A 15,036-nucleotide genomic window follows, 5' to 3' on the forward strand; every position below is an offset into this window, starting at 1 on the left:
GTCCAGGTGCACCTGAGTATTTCTTTCTTAGCCACTTAGTGCTGAGAACTTTCCAATTGAATTAAATCCTGGAACAATTCAAGGGGGAAAAAAAACATGAAAACTTACAAGCAAGAGAACATAAAATTAAACAAAATGGAATACAGGCCAAGCTGACCAAAACTAATTCATACGTATCATAATTCTCCAGCTCTAGATAATACTTATCAGTGTCTTATAGGAATACCAATACCTCACTTTAGTGTTCACCACTTCCAGGAAGTATGGAGAAATAAGTTTTTAAAAGTGATCAAAGAGTTGAAGAAACAAAATACCAAAGTGATATTCTTTAGAATTACCTTAATATGAGATATATGAAAATGGAAAAGTCTTATTTTAGATTCTGGGTGTCTGACTTAGAATCTTCTTCAACATCGTCATAAACCAGCCGAGAATTTTAGCCCAAGAAAGTTACCTAGTTAGGGAGCATTTTTGAAGACAAGATTCATGGCTGCAGGCTCAAATCAAATACTGATTGCCACTGAAGTAAAATAATATTCGTTATAAAGTTTTGAGTGAAATATCACTAATATTATGCTTAAAATAGATAAAACCTGGTCACTTCCAAATTATTGGGGAAATATGCATGAATAAAGCTTCCCACTAATTAAGATTTATATTCTATATAAGGACCCGAACACACATTCTCTCAACTCATGATATGGACTTCTGATTTGGTTTTCCAACAACCAAAGAAAAAAGAATGTAGAATCATCAGTCTTAGAAATTCAAGAGCTGAATCTGCTTCCAAAACATAAGGACATTGAATATATTTTTCTTTGTGGAGCAACATAAAGAATTGTTATAGAACTCCACTAACTAGCCTAGAGCAAATTCCCTAATCTCTCTATGTCAGTTTACTCACCAATAGGGATAAAGCTCTTAACTCAGTGCCTAGCCCATTAGAAGTACTCAATAAATGTTTACTTTATGGTCGTTTTTGTTGTTTGGAGTTAGGGTATATGATTGCCTTTATTTCGAGAGATGTTTTTTTTCCCAAAAGAAACCTGTTATGAACTGTGTGAAAATTTTGTTAAAACAGATTTACAAGGGGGAAATTAGTTATATTTAGACCACATTTTCTAAGCTCAGCGTTGTAATTAGGGGATTTGATATGTCAAAATACAGAACTCAGTTCTCTGTGAAATAGTTCCTGCCTTCTTACACAGAGGGAAGGAGGTGACACAGACACTCTTGATTCTGTTTGGCCCTATGGAGGTGTCATGTCCTGAAGATATTTTTAGGCTATTTTTTGAAGGACATTTTCATAATTCTGCTGAAAACTTCATAAAAGCCCAGCATACTGAAATAAAAATCACTTTCTTATTTTTTTATTTGAAAAAAGAGTAACAATTTCAGAATTCATTATGGAAGCCATGCCCAAATGGAAATAATTGTTGTATTTGAAGCTGCCACATTTGTCCAGATACCTGAATAATCCCTCAATTATTAAGGTAAATGATTGAGGATAGCCCAATTCTTGATTTCTGGGAAAATCGTATCCTATTGGTGGGCAGTAATGTGTCCTTAACTCAGCTGCCCTCTCTGAGATTATTGAAGAGCAATTATATAACTTTTTGATAATTTGAGATCACAAGGTATAAACACCAAGCTGAGAATTCTGAGCATTCACATGTCGCCCTTGTTGGCATAATCTGGTTTTTTAGAAGTATATTTTATGTTTTGCTCTTATTTCTATTTGCTACAAGAAAATAATCATTCATCCAACGAATATTTGCATGTCTATTCTGTGATACACACTGTCCTTGGGGCTAAACACACAATAGAAAATAGAGATTTAGTACCTGCTGTCATAGCTCCTACACACCCAGTGGGAGAGATGACAATATGCATAGAAAGACCCTTTGGGAAAAGATAATTACAATGTGTTAGGAGAGAGAAATAAAAAGAATAATGTGATGGAGAACAACTGGTTGGGGAATGTGTTTACTTAAGATAGAATGTGGGCATTTGGATGAGACCTAAGGGATGAAAGGGTGCCAATCATGTAAAGAATTGAAGTGGAAGATGTACATTTGTGTTTCAAGCAGTACTGGTGTTCTAGCTAACCTAAAAACATCTTCCCACCACAGACCACGTAGAAATCCCACATTAAATATTGTAAATACCCTTTTGAATACAGGGCTGAGCTTAACAGTATTAATAAACGATGATGAAAATCTTGGAGGCAGAAAATGAAAGGATATAGAAACAAAAGTAGTAATTCTGTGCTTGCTCTTGAGGCCTTGCCAGTCTCCCTAACCTACAAGTTCATTTTCTAAAAGCTAGTGAAAACTGGGAAATAAGATTGTGGGTCCATGAATGGTGAAGACTTAGAAATGACACCAACCTCCATATCCTGAAGTGTTATGTCGTCAGAAAAAGTACAAACTTAGTAAAAAAGGTTAACTCACCAGAAAAGGAGTTGATAAGAAGAAGTATCTTTTGGGGTTAGGGCTCTAGGTAGAAGTGAGAAAATCCTCTAAGAATTTATAACAACAGCTTCCCTAATGCATATGTGAGGTTCTAATTTATGCAATCTGTGTGGTCCAGAAAACCCCAAATTGGTAAATTAACTTAAAGCAATTTCAGGTTAACAGCACTGTGAGACCTTCAAAGAGACAACAATAAATCCCTGGGTATTTAAGCCCAAGTCTCAAAGGATTTCAGTAGGTAAAGCCCCATCAAATAAGGGTTCAGAACCTCAAATCACAAGATAAATTCTACTTCTGAAACTAATTCTAAAAATGTAAAAAAATACAAATAAAAAAATAACAAAGAAGCAGAAAAATGTCACCAATAACCAATAGGATAATCAGTCAATATAAATATATTCAGGAAGTAGAGAGATGATGAAATTAGCAGACAAAAACTTTAAATAGTTATTACAAACACGCTCCAATATTTGAAGGTACACATGAATATATAATTTGGTGAAAATTATAAACTCACAAATCAAGAAGTACAATGAATCCTAAGCAAGATAAACAAAAAGAAAACCACATCAAGGCACATCGTAATAAAATTATTATAAGCCAAAGACAAAGAAATAGTCCTAAAAGCAGCTCAGAGGAAAAAACAACTTACATACTGAAGAACACAATCAGGTTTCTTATCAGAAAAAAATGAAAGCTAAAAGATGAAGAATGACATCTTTCTTGTGCAGAAGGAAAAAACTGCCAGCTTTGTATTCTCCACTTAGCAAAAAATAAAGGCTATCCATGGATAAGAAGACTCAATATTGTCAAGATGTCAGTTCTTCCTAACTTGATTTATAAATTCAGTGCAATCATATTCAAAACCCCAGCCTGTTATTTTGTGGATATAAATGAAATGATTCCAAAGTTTATGCAGAGACAAAATACCCAGAATAGCCAAGACAATATTAAAGGAGAAGAACAAAGTCAAGTTGCCACTACCTGGCTTTAAGACTTACTATAAAGCTATAGTAATCAAGACAGTGTGGCATTGGCAAAAGAATGAACAAATGGATCAATGGAACAGAATAGAAATTCCAGAAATAGATCTACACAAATATAGTCAATTGATTTTTGGCAAAGAATCAAAGGCAATACCATGGAAAAACGATAGTCTTTTCAAGAAATACTGGTGGAACAACTCGATATGCACATGCCAAAAAATGAGTCTAGAAACAAAACTTACACTCTTCACAAAAATTAACTCAAAATGGATTCTATATCTAAATGTAAAATTTAATAAAACTGTGAAACCCTAGGAGATGACATACGAGAACATTCAGGTGGCCTTGGGTTTGGTAATGACTTTTTAGATAGAATATCAAAGACATGATTCATGAGAAAAATAAATGATAAGCTAGACTTCATTAAAATTAAAAACTGTTGCTCTCTGAAAGACACATGGCAAGAGGACCAGAGACAAGCTGAAGACTGGGATAAAATATTCCCAAAGACTGATCTGATAAAGGACTGTTATCCAAAATACATAAAGAACTCTTAAAAACTCAATAATAAGAAAACAAACAACCTGACTTTTAAAGTGGGCAAAAGGCTTCAACAGACACCTCATCAAAGAAGATATACAGAAGGCAAATAAGCATATGAAAAGATGCTCAATAATCATATGTTATTAAGCAATTTCAAATTGAAACAACCAAGAGATGCCACTACAAACCTATCAGAATGGAAAAAAAAAAAAAACGGGCAACACAAAATGCTGAGAAAGGTGTGGAAAAACAAGAATTCATATTTTCATATTTATTGCTGGTAGGAATGCAAAGATGGCACAACCACTCTGAAAGACAGTTTGGCAGCTTCTTACAAAAATAAGCATGCACTTACCATATGATCCAAAAGTCATGCCCCTTGGTATTTATCAAAATGAGAGGAAAATTTATGTCTACACAAAACACCTGCTCACAGGATTTTATAGCAGCTTTACTCATAACTGACAAAAGTTGGAAACAACAAAGATTTCCTCTAGTAGGTTAATGGATAAATAAACTCCTGTACATCCAGGCAATGGAATATTATTCAGCACTAAAAATAAATGCGCTATTAAGCCATGAAAAAAACATGGAGGAAACTTAAATGCATATTATTAAGTGAAAGAGGCCTATCCAAAAGTTTACATAATATATGATTCCAACTCTAGGACATTCTGGGAAAAGGCAGCAAAAAGATCAGTGGTTGACAGAGGTTAGGAGGGAAGGAAGGATGACAAGGTGGAACCCAGAAGGTTTTTAGAACAATAAAACCATTCTGTGTGATACTATAATGGTGGATACATGTCATTATACATTTGTCCAATTCCATAAAATGCACAGCACCAAAGTGAACCCTAATGTGAGCTCAGATTTGGGGTGATAATGATGTGTCAACATAGGCTCATTGAATGTAGCAAATATATCACTCTGGTGCAAGATGTTGATAGTGGAGGCATGCATGTGCGGACCAGGGGCACATGGGAACGCTGTTCTCTCCACTCAGTTTTAGAACCTGAAGGCACTCAAAAAATAAATAAATAAATAAATAAAGCTTAATGAAAAATTTTTTAATAAGGACCAAATAGTAACTTTGTATACAAACAAAATCTTAGAGAACATGCCACTAGGAGATCTGCACAAAAGGAAGTGCTAATGGAAGTCATTAAGCTGAAGGAAAACAATACTGATGGAAACTTGAACTACACAAGGGAACCAAGAAATCCACAAATACTAAGTATGTGGGTAAATACACAACACTTTTTCTACTTTTAAAAAATTTCTTTAAAAGATAATTATTTAAAACAAAAATGTTTTATGACATGTAGAACTAAAGTATATGTTGGTTATGATACAAATGATGGGAGGGAGAAATGGAAGTATACTGTCATAAAAATCTTCCATTCTATGTGACTTTGTATAATGTAATCTGAAAGTAGTCTGTGATAAATTGGATGCATACTGTAAACCCTGGAATAACTACTAAAAATATGACAAAGAGCTATGCTAATAAATTAATAGTGGAGATAAAGTGAAATGCTAAAAATATTTCAGTTAATCTGGAGAAATGCAGGAAAAGAGAACAGAAACAAAGGACAGATGAGATTAATAGTAAATAATTATCAAGGTGATATATTTAAACACAATCATATTGATAATTGCACTAATTCTTAATGGTCTAAACACTTCAGTTAAAATACAGAGATTGTCAGACTGAATATAAAAGCAAGCCCCTACTATAACACTCTATAAGAAATGCACTTCAAATATAAAGACATAGATAGATAAAAAGTAAAAGAATGGAAAAAGAAAGATCAAAGATGAAATAAGATATGATAAAAAGAAAGATGGAGTAGCTATATTAAAATCAGACTGGGTAGACTTCAGGACATGGAATTTTATCAGGGATAAAGAGGGATATTTTATAATAATAGAGGGCCTGATTCATTGAGGGATATTTTATATGATAGAGAGCCTGATTTATTAAGAAAACAGTAATTGTAAATATGTAGTCACCTAAATAACAAAAATTCTAACTACATGAAACAAAATCTGATTGAGCTGGAGCTGGAAGGCTGGAAGGCAAAATAGACAAATCCATAATCAGAGTCAGAAATTTTGCACCCTTCTATCAGTAACTGGTAGAATAATAGACAGAAAGTGGATAAGGATATTTAAGACTTGAACATTTTCAATCAAATTGACCTAACTAACATTTATTAAACATTCCACCAACAGTAGCAGTATATACATTTTTTTTCAAGTATACTTGAAACATTAACCAGGCTAAGCCATGAGGCCATAAAATAAGTCTTAATAAATTGAAAAAACAAGCTAGAATATTATAGAGCATGTTCTCTGACCACAGTGAAATTAAACAAAATCAAAACATCTAGGAAACTCCCCAAATATTTGGAAATTAACAACACACTTCTCAAGTATCTGTTGGTCAAAGAACAAATCACAAGGGGAGTTAGAATAAACTTTAAAATGAATGAAAATGGGGACGCCTGGATGGCTCCGTCAGTTAAGTGTCTGCCTTCAGCTCAGATCATGATCCCAGTATCCTGGGATGGAACCCCACATCCAGCTTCTGCTCTCCTCCCTGTTCATGCTCTCTCTCTGGCTTACTCTTTCTCTCAAATAAATAAATAAATAAATAAAATCTTTTTATTTTAGTGAAAATAAAGTGAATGAGAATGAAAATACAATATATCAAAATTTGCAGGGGTTGCTTTTTTTAAAGGAAGAATTGCCTAACATCAACAATCTGAAATTCCACCTTAAGAAACTAAGAAAGGATGGTCAAATTAAATCCAAGGTAATATAAGGAAGGAAATAATAAGAGCAAAGAAACAGAATTAACAGAAATAGCCAAGAATGGAGAAAATCAATGAAACTAAAAGGTTTTTTTTTTAGTTCAAATTTGGTGAATAAAGACATGTTTATGCATTTAAAGTTAAAATAAAATATTTAAAATGTGTATATTTAACAAAAAAAATTCAAAGTGGATGAAAGATCTAAATGTGAGACAGAAACCATCAAAATCCTAGAGAACACAAGCAGAAACCTCTTTGACCTCAGCAGTAGCAAATTCCTACTAGACCTATCTCTGGAGGCAAGGGAAACAAAAGCCAAAATGAACTATTGGGACTTCATCAAAGAGCTTCTGCACAGTGAAGGAAACAATCAGCAAAGCTAAAGGCAGCCTATGGAATGGGAGAAGATATTTGCAAACAACATTCCTGATAAAGGGTTAGTATCCAAAGTCTATAAAGAACTTAACAAACTCAGCACCCAAGAAACAAATAATCCAGTTAAGAAATGGCCACAAGACATAAATAGACACTTTTCCAAAGAAGATATCTAGATGGCTAACATTCATGAAACAATGCTCAACATCACTCATCATCAGGGAAATACAAATCAAAACCATGATGAGATACCACCTCACACCTGTCAGAATGGCTAAAATGAACAAAACAAGAAACAACAGGTGTTGGCGAGAATGCAGAGAAAAGGGAACCCTCTAGCACTGTTGGTGGGAATGCAAACTGGTGCAGCCACTCTGGAGAATGTGTGGGGGTTCCTCAAAACGTTAAAAATAGAACTAGCCTACAATCCAGCAATTGCACCACTAGGTATTTACCCAAAGGAAAAATACAGATTCAAAGGGTACATGCACCCTGATGTTTATAGCAGCACTATCAACAATAGCCAAACTATGGAGAGAGTCCAAATATCCATCAACTGATTAATGAATAAAGAAAATGTGGCATATATATATATACATACAATGGAATATTAGCCATCAGAAAGAATGAAATATTGTCATTTGCAATGACATGGATGGAACTAGATGGTATTATGCTAAGCGAAATAAGTCAGTCAGAGAAAGACAAATACCATATGATTTCACTCATATGTGGAATTTAAGAAAAAAAACAGGTGAATATATGAGAAGGGGAAAAAAGGAGAGGGGGAAACAAACCATAAGAGACTCTTAAAGACAGAGAACAAAGTGCGGGTTGATGGAGGGAGGTGGGTGGGGGAGGGGCTAGATGGGTGATAGGTATGAGACAGGGCACTTGTGATGAGCGTCGATGTTGTATGTAAGTGATGTATTGCTGAATTGTACTCCAAAAACCAATATTGCACTGTAAGTTAACTAAAATTTAAATTTAAGAAATGTGTATGTTTGTTATGATTTCCCTCTTCAATGAACTTTTTATAATTAAACAACTGGATGACCCATTGGAAAGAGGGCTTTTACTGTAGTTCTATATTTTTATTGTTACCTCCTACCTATGGCGAGTGATTTCTGTTTTCCATTTACAGTGATGATTCAATATTTATTTTTAAAATACACATTTAGTTTACTTAAACTGATTTTTACAATTTTTATTATTAATATAGAGGGAATGCAGGTATGGCAAAAATCACGACAGTGGTTTGCTAGTAAATTAAGTTGGGGGCACATTAGGTTAGATGATTTCTGAGATCCCTGCTAACTCGGAAATTCTACAATTGAATTTGATATCATATAAAAAACGGTCCTCTGAAGCTCTGTATGTGAACTATGAAATCAGAAGTGGAAAAAGGCCATCTATGTACATCTGCATAACACATCTGTGTATTATTCATAAATAAATGAGCAAAGCTATACATTTCTTTCAAAAGAAAATGAAAACCAGTATTTTAGATAATCATTATTCATTTTGAATTCCCAGGTATGTGACATAGAATATGAAAGTTACTGTAAATAGAGCATGAAATTAGATCAACTAAAATATGCTGACAGACTCATTTTTAACCTGAATATTCAATGTCAATCACTGAGATTTAACTTCTGCTTTAGTGAGAAATATCCTGGAATGAGCTTTTCTAGTAATGTAAGGTCCTAATTTAGTAAAGAATTAGTCCAGGAAATTTCTTTTTACCTAAGAAAACAGATGGTTTTAGAAGCCTCTCCTTTGTGCTCAGTACTTGGCTTATTTACCCCCTTTTGGGGAGTATTTGTATTGTTTCCATTTATCTTCAATAAACTTTTCTTTCATTTGAATTTAACTAAATTCACCCAATGTCTTTTTGGTGGCAGCCATTCTCTCACGTTCTCCCTGCTCATCTCCCTGAGATTTTTGGAAAAATCTCAACATTTTAGAAAGGAAAATCAAGCTTATTAAGGACCTTTTTTTCATCAAGTGTTAGTAGCACAGCATGCTAGAAACAGCCACACCTTAATACTGTATCTATGCAGAATGCTGTGGGAAGGAGTCTTAGAAGCAAGTATCCAAAGCTTTCATGAAATTTTCTAGAAAACCAGTTCATCTATCAAAAAGGAAATTTTTCATCAAACTCCAAAATTTACACATTTGAAACTCTACTCTCTATATTAGAACTCATTTAAAAATTTTTCAAGTATAACCATTTTTGGAGAAAAGATAATGGTACTAATCCTAAGATTGAAGAGAATTACATAGACTTTTCTGCAGCCAATATACTATTTTTAGAATGAAGCACACTGAGTGTCTTGGGTTGCATCCCCTGGGAACAGACTTTAAGAGGGAGATTTTCAGGACAATAATCTGGTAAGAGGAAGTGCTCTCCAGAGATATGTGTGCATATATCTGTAAGGAGGTAGGAAAGGCAAGATTATATGGAGAGAAGGTGCCCCCAAATATGTTTGCAACTGGGGCTTCAGCACATCCTACAGGAACCCCTGAAGAGGTAATGGTCTGTCAGGTTTGGTGCCAAGTGAGACAAGAACTGGCCTTTTGTGTCTTTGTATCAGCTGGTTGTTGGGATGCTCACTGAGAGAGCGTACAACCTTGGCCAGGCAGTTCTCTGTCTGCTGGTAATTCCCAGTGCACACTGGCAGCAGACAAATTCTCTGCAGTCAGCGTACAATGGCATTCTGTATCCACTACACCAGGTTATTGCATTTTTTTGTTGTTGTCACCTGAGAAATACACTCTTGCTTTTTGCTTGCAGTTATCAATGTCCTTCTCTGCTATACTATTAATTTTTGATGACTGTCAGTAGTGTCAGGAGAAAGGTTGCATGAATATGTTAATATTTCTGTACATTCGGCTTTCTGAACAAAGACTATTGACACCTGGATCAAAGGATGATCGAATACTAACCCTAAAGATAGAGACTTTTAGAGAGATACAGAAATTTACATTTCTGGAGCTATTTGTTTACCATCCAGGGTGGTGAAGTAGAGACTGTTTCCTCCTCTCTGCAGAGAACATTTGGATTTATTAGTGATCTCTCTCTCTCTCTCTCTCTCTTTCTCTCTCTCCCTCCCTCTCTTTCTCTCCCTCCTCCGCTTTCTGTCAATCTATCTCCCTCTGTCTCTCTCCTTTCTCTCTCCCCCTGGTGAAGAAGAGAGGCAAATGTGTCAGCAGCAACTCCTATACAAGCTCCAAGCTTCATAATTTTGAGGTTTTCTTTCTGTGTTGCAAACCTCACAATGATTCTCCAGCATTTGTTCTGTTTTTACATTCCACATAAAAGTAAAATCATATGGTATTTGTCTTTCTCTGTTTGACTTATTTCACTTAACATAATACCGCCTAGTTCCATCATGTTGTCCAAAGGGCAAGATTGTGTTCTTTTTAATCACTAATATTCCATTGTATATATTTATTATATATTCTTTATCTATTCATCTATTGATGGACATTTAGGTTGTTTCCGTGTCTTGACTATTGTAAATAGTGCTGCAGTAAACATAGGCATGCATATGTCCTTTCAAATTAGTGTTTTTGGTTTTGGGAGATAAATTCCTAAAAATGGAATTTCTGGATCATGTGGTTGAAAGAGGAGAAATAGCTGGGGCTTAACTATTAGGAGGCCAGTACAATATAGTCCAGCCAAGAGTAATGGAGCAATGCCCATGAGTCTCAAAACTTGAGGTCTAAAGTCTGGTACCAACTCATTGCAATCTTGGACAAATCATTTAATTCACCAAGCTTCTGCATCATAATCTACAGGAAATCTATGAGGTTCCTTCCAAATCTAAATTCAAGCAATTTAGAAGGACCTAAATTAAGAAAATTTCATGAGCAGAGAGACAGAAAGGGCAATGGAAATAAAAAACACAAGAAGAGGATTGGAGGGCAATCAGAATTCGTTTAAGATGTGTTGATTTCAAAATGTTAATGAGACAGATTGACTATGTACAGAATACCCGCTGAAAAGAGAGTCCCAGAAGCGGAAAGAGGGGCCCAGGCTGAGTTCAGATTTAGAAGCTATTTTCATAGGCAGGAGAGTAGATGAAATTGTTAGGGACAGACTGGAACGGAGGGCAGTGAACCCATCAGAGCTGGCGACCACGGCCCTGAGAGGCAACACGGGGAACCAGGCTCTCGGCAAGGTGTGACCAGAGAGGCAGAAAGTCCTGGGAGGCCAGCAAAACAAGGGCTGCAAGGAGAAAATCCTGTCGGATCCAGGGTTAAATGCTTTGCAGAGCAACTTGACCTGAAAAAGCACTCATGCCGAAAGGTGGTGCTGATATAAATCAGAGGTTTCAGAGAGAGAGGATGGTGTAACTGCGTAGCTACAAATGCAAAATGTGTCCAGAGCCATTTGCAGGCAATACAACTAGGTAAACCTACAGAACCGGGTGGGCGTTTTTTTTCCCAGCATGGTCCACGTGCCACTTGCATTAAAATTACCTGGAGTGGTTGTTCAAAATGCAGGTTTCTTGGTCTCCCTGCAGAAGGAATGACCCATAATCTCTGGGGAGGAGGCTCTGAGTTTCTTCATTAGAAACACTACTGCCCCACATTTACGCTTATGTATGCAGCCCAGGGTGCTTCACTGTGTTTTTGAAGTGAATGGAGGGAGTCAGTAGAAAGACATAAAATGAAGAGATGGGGAAACTGATGGACAGCAATCTTGAAAAGGCAAAATGAGACCTAGGTCACCAGGAGAAAGAATAGCTTGAAAGAAAAAAATCCACCCATCTCCAAGTATATCCTGCTCACTGCGGCACAAGCCAGCCAGGTCCCCATGAAAAGTTCTGCCTTGTGTCTCTGCTCTTGGTAATGATATCTTGCCCATCTACAGTGACAGTCTTGATGCCAGAGATGTAGCAGGGGCTGAAGTCTCGGCAGAAGGCAGAGCCCCCGATGAGTTCCCCAACCTTTCCGGCAGCAGCGGGGAGAGCACAGACAGCTGGTCCCAGCTTGCCAATGAGGAGTCCAATCCGGATGACACGAGTAGCTTTCTGCAGCTCAGTGAGCGATCCCTGAGGTACCTGCTCTTTACTTGACTTCCCAGGGAAACAGGTCTCAACACAGATTCTAAAAATACTTTCTAAATGGTTCTCCAAAAAGGGTCCCTAATAGAGCAAAAAGGAAAGCTGCTGCTAGGTCAAGGTGCCTGCCTGTCATGATTTGTGCTGAGAGGTTTCTTAATATCCAGTTGGGCCTTTAATTACCTTGGCCAAGGTTAAGAGTCAGTTGTATTCCTTTCTCTGTAAGCCCCAGCTAGTGCATTCAGTAACAACTGGGAATTTTTAAATAAGAGCTGCTGTCACACCTGGTGTGTTTGATACTTTCTCTCTGGTTCATTTGTATTTCAGATGCAACCCAGGCTGGGTTTACATGAGGCAAGTGTTTCCACATTGTGTTGTGTTGTTTGGCCTAACTGTTTCTCCCCTTTCTCTCCCCTGCCCTGTGTATTGTTGCTCAGAGAAAGCAAGAGAGGAGTTAGTGAAAGATCAGATTTGGAAGGACCCAAGCCCATCAAGAGACATAAACTAAACACTATCCCTCTGTGAGGTGGAAATGAAAAGAATCTCCACATTTCTGCCCCAAGTCTTATTTGATATGATACTGGACAAAATCTGCAGACTTCCCAGAAAGACCAGTGGGAAAATGGGATTCAGATGCATCTGGGGGTAATGGCTCCTTAGCAGTCTTATTTCTGGCAGTTCAGTCTGTTTAGACTTAGGAAAATTTCAGTGTTAAACACTTGGTCTAAAATCCCCCCAAACCCGTGGGAATTATTACAATATGGAGTTTAGAAAAAGAGAGAAGAATATAAATCTCTAGACCTAGCAGCAGTTTATATGTTAATTGCCTTCAGTGTGATGTTTGAGTCATCAGATTTCAATCAGTGAATATATTCAATGCCCCACATGAAACCCAAAGCAGGAATTTGAAATTGAAGGAGTACAGTTTGTTACTCATGGTACTCCCCAGGGAAGACTGTCCCATTCATTACAGGACACACAAGCACTCATCCTTTGGAAACCTGACATGGAAGAGATGTCCCTGGGAAATAGTGGGAGTATGAGGAAACTCAATTGGTTTGCTGAAATGGGATGCATTCCATTCTGCAAGTACCGAAAGAGCTTAAAAATTGGCTCAAGTCTCCTATGTTTCAGCAACTAAGTTCCAAGCTAGTAACTAGACCATATGTTGATCGTGTAACCTATGTAAATGATTCAGCAGCCCTCCTTCTCCATGATACACAAGGTATCAGGTGCTGCTTCTCAAAGATTTTACGATAAAGAAGCTAATAAAACTTTGGCATTGCCCAGCTTCATACTTGTAAATTCTGCAGTCCCACAGGAAAACAATCAGCCAGGTGCATATTCTGTGGACTATCCCTCAGAAAAATCCCTTGAATGGCAAAAGGAGAACATGTGTTTACTGGTTTCTGTCAGAAGTCAAGAAGCTAGCAAATGAGCCTTCTGATATCTCCCCCAGCCAGCATTCTCAGAAGTATCTCAGTCTCCGTGGGTATACCAAAGGATCTCTTGCTGACAGATAAACATCCTCACTGTAACTACAATGAGGAATACAAAAGCCATGCTGATAGTCACCCACTAGGTGTGGCCCACTAGCTATAACACCAGTGCAAAAATCCAAAACCAGTGATGATGATGATGATGATGATGATGATGATGATGATGATGATTGGCTGGAGCCAAAAGTGTCTTTTGTTGTGTCTTCCCCTAATTTGTCCAGAAATAAATATTAATTTAGGAGGCCCCCAACAATATTCTTCTGGGGACCCAAAGAAGGACCTCTTAGGAAGAAAGATGGAACGTCAGTGTTGGTCGTGTGGCCAGGTGGTGGAGACAGGCATTAATATGTAAACTTTTGCTTTGTCAGCAATGGCAACAGTAGTGCCACTAGCAGTCTTGGCACTATGGACCTGGACATTTATCAGGAAGGCATACCAACTTCTCCCATGATTAAGTAAGTAGCCACTGAGATGCAGTGATTGTGAGACCACTACTCTAATTCCATCTGGCAATCCATTTTGATCATTCAGACTGTGCCCAACCGCTGAATCATCATGTCTAGACTGCCGTGGTTCCATGTCACTGGAGCAAGAACTGGGGCTGAGAATAGTCCTACATTAGCACCACTGTTTTCTGGATTTCAAATCTGCCCCCTCTGATAAAATCATCCTGGAAAAAGTTTATCCATATAATCAGAAATAGCATGTCATTTTACTTAATTGGACACAGAAGAGCAAAAATCCTTTTAAATCATACCATGCCAACCAACAAAGACTATTGTTCAATAGAATATAATGTGAATGATTTTTCCTTTACTTGTAGACACCTGGGATAATCACTACTAAATGTGTCTAATACCAAACGGTGCCACAATGCAGATATGTCATTGCCACACAGTGACCCTGCTTCCCAAGACCTCGAGACCTTCCAAAGACCAAGGAGAAATAGCACTTAGAGGAGCACAACATGTGTAGCACAGAATACAGTGTGGAAAAGGAGGACAACATGAGGTCAGGGCTATATCCAGAATTTGTGATTATTCTGGAAAAGTAAATGAATTGAAATCTATCTTTGACCACTATGACTTAGCTTATTACTGTTTGGAGTTTTCTGAAATCTCAGAAAGATAAAAATGAAATATAAGACTAATGCTGCTCCCTTATCTACTTCCTCAGTTATTCCCTATAGCTAAGTCATTTTTGTTTCACTATGTAATCAGGTATCCTGCCTGCGGGCGTGTTCCTTAGTGATTGAAGGAATCAATCCTTTG

The 15,036-nt window shown here is 37.0% G+C and overlaps 1 protein-coding gene across 1 annotated transcript in view; it reads left to right on the forward strand.

The window, feature by feature from the left end:
- The window catches only part of SPHKAP (SPHK1 interactor, AKAP domain containing), a 169,750-nt gene that overhangs the window by 138,834 nt on the left and 15,880 nt on the right, over nt 1-15,036 (forward strand). Inside the window, 2 exon segments of the mRNA XM_088021948.1 lie at nt 12,077-12,262; nt 14,134-14,220. Coding sequence (XP_087878074.1) covers nt 12,077-12,262; nt 14,134-14,220 — 273 coding nt within the window.

This window comes from Eumetopias jubatus, unplaced genomic scaffold, assembly GCF_037043125.1.
Source record: "Eumetopias jubatus isolate StellerSeaLion01/CBP00866 unplaced genomic scaffold, mEumJub1_p1.0 scaffold_3, whole genome shotgun sequence".
Taxonomy (NCBI): Eukaryota; Metazoa; Chordata; class Mammalia; order Carnivora; family Otariidae; genus Eumetopias; species Eumetopias jubatus.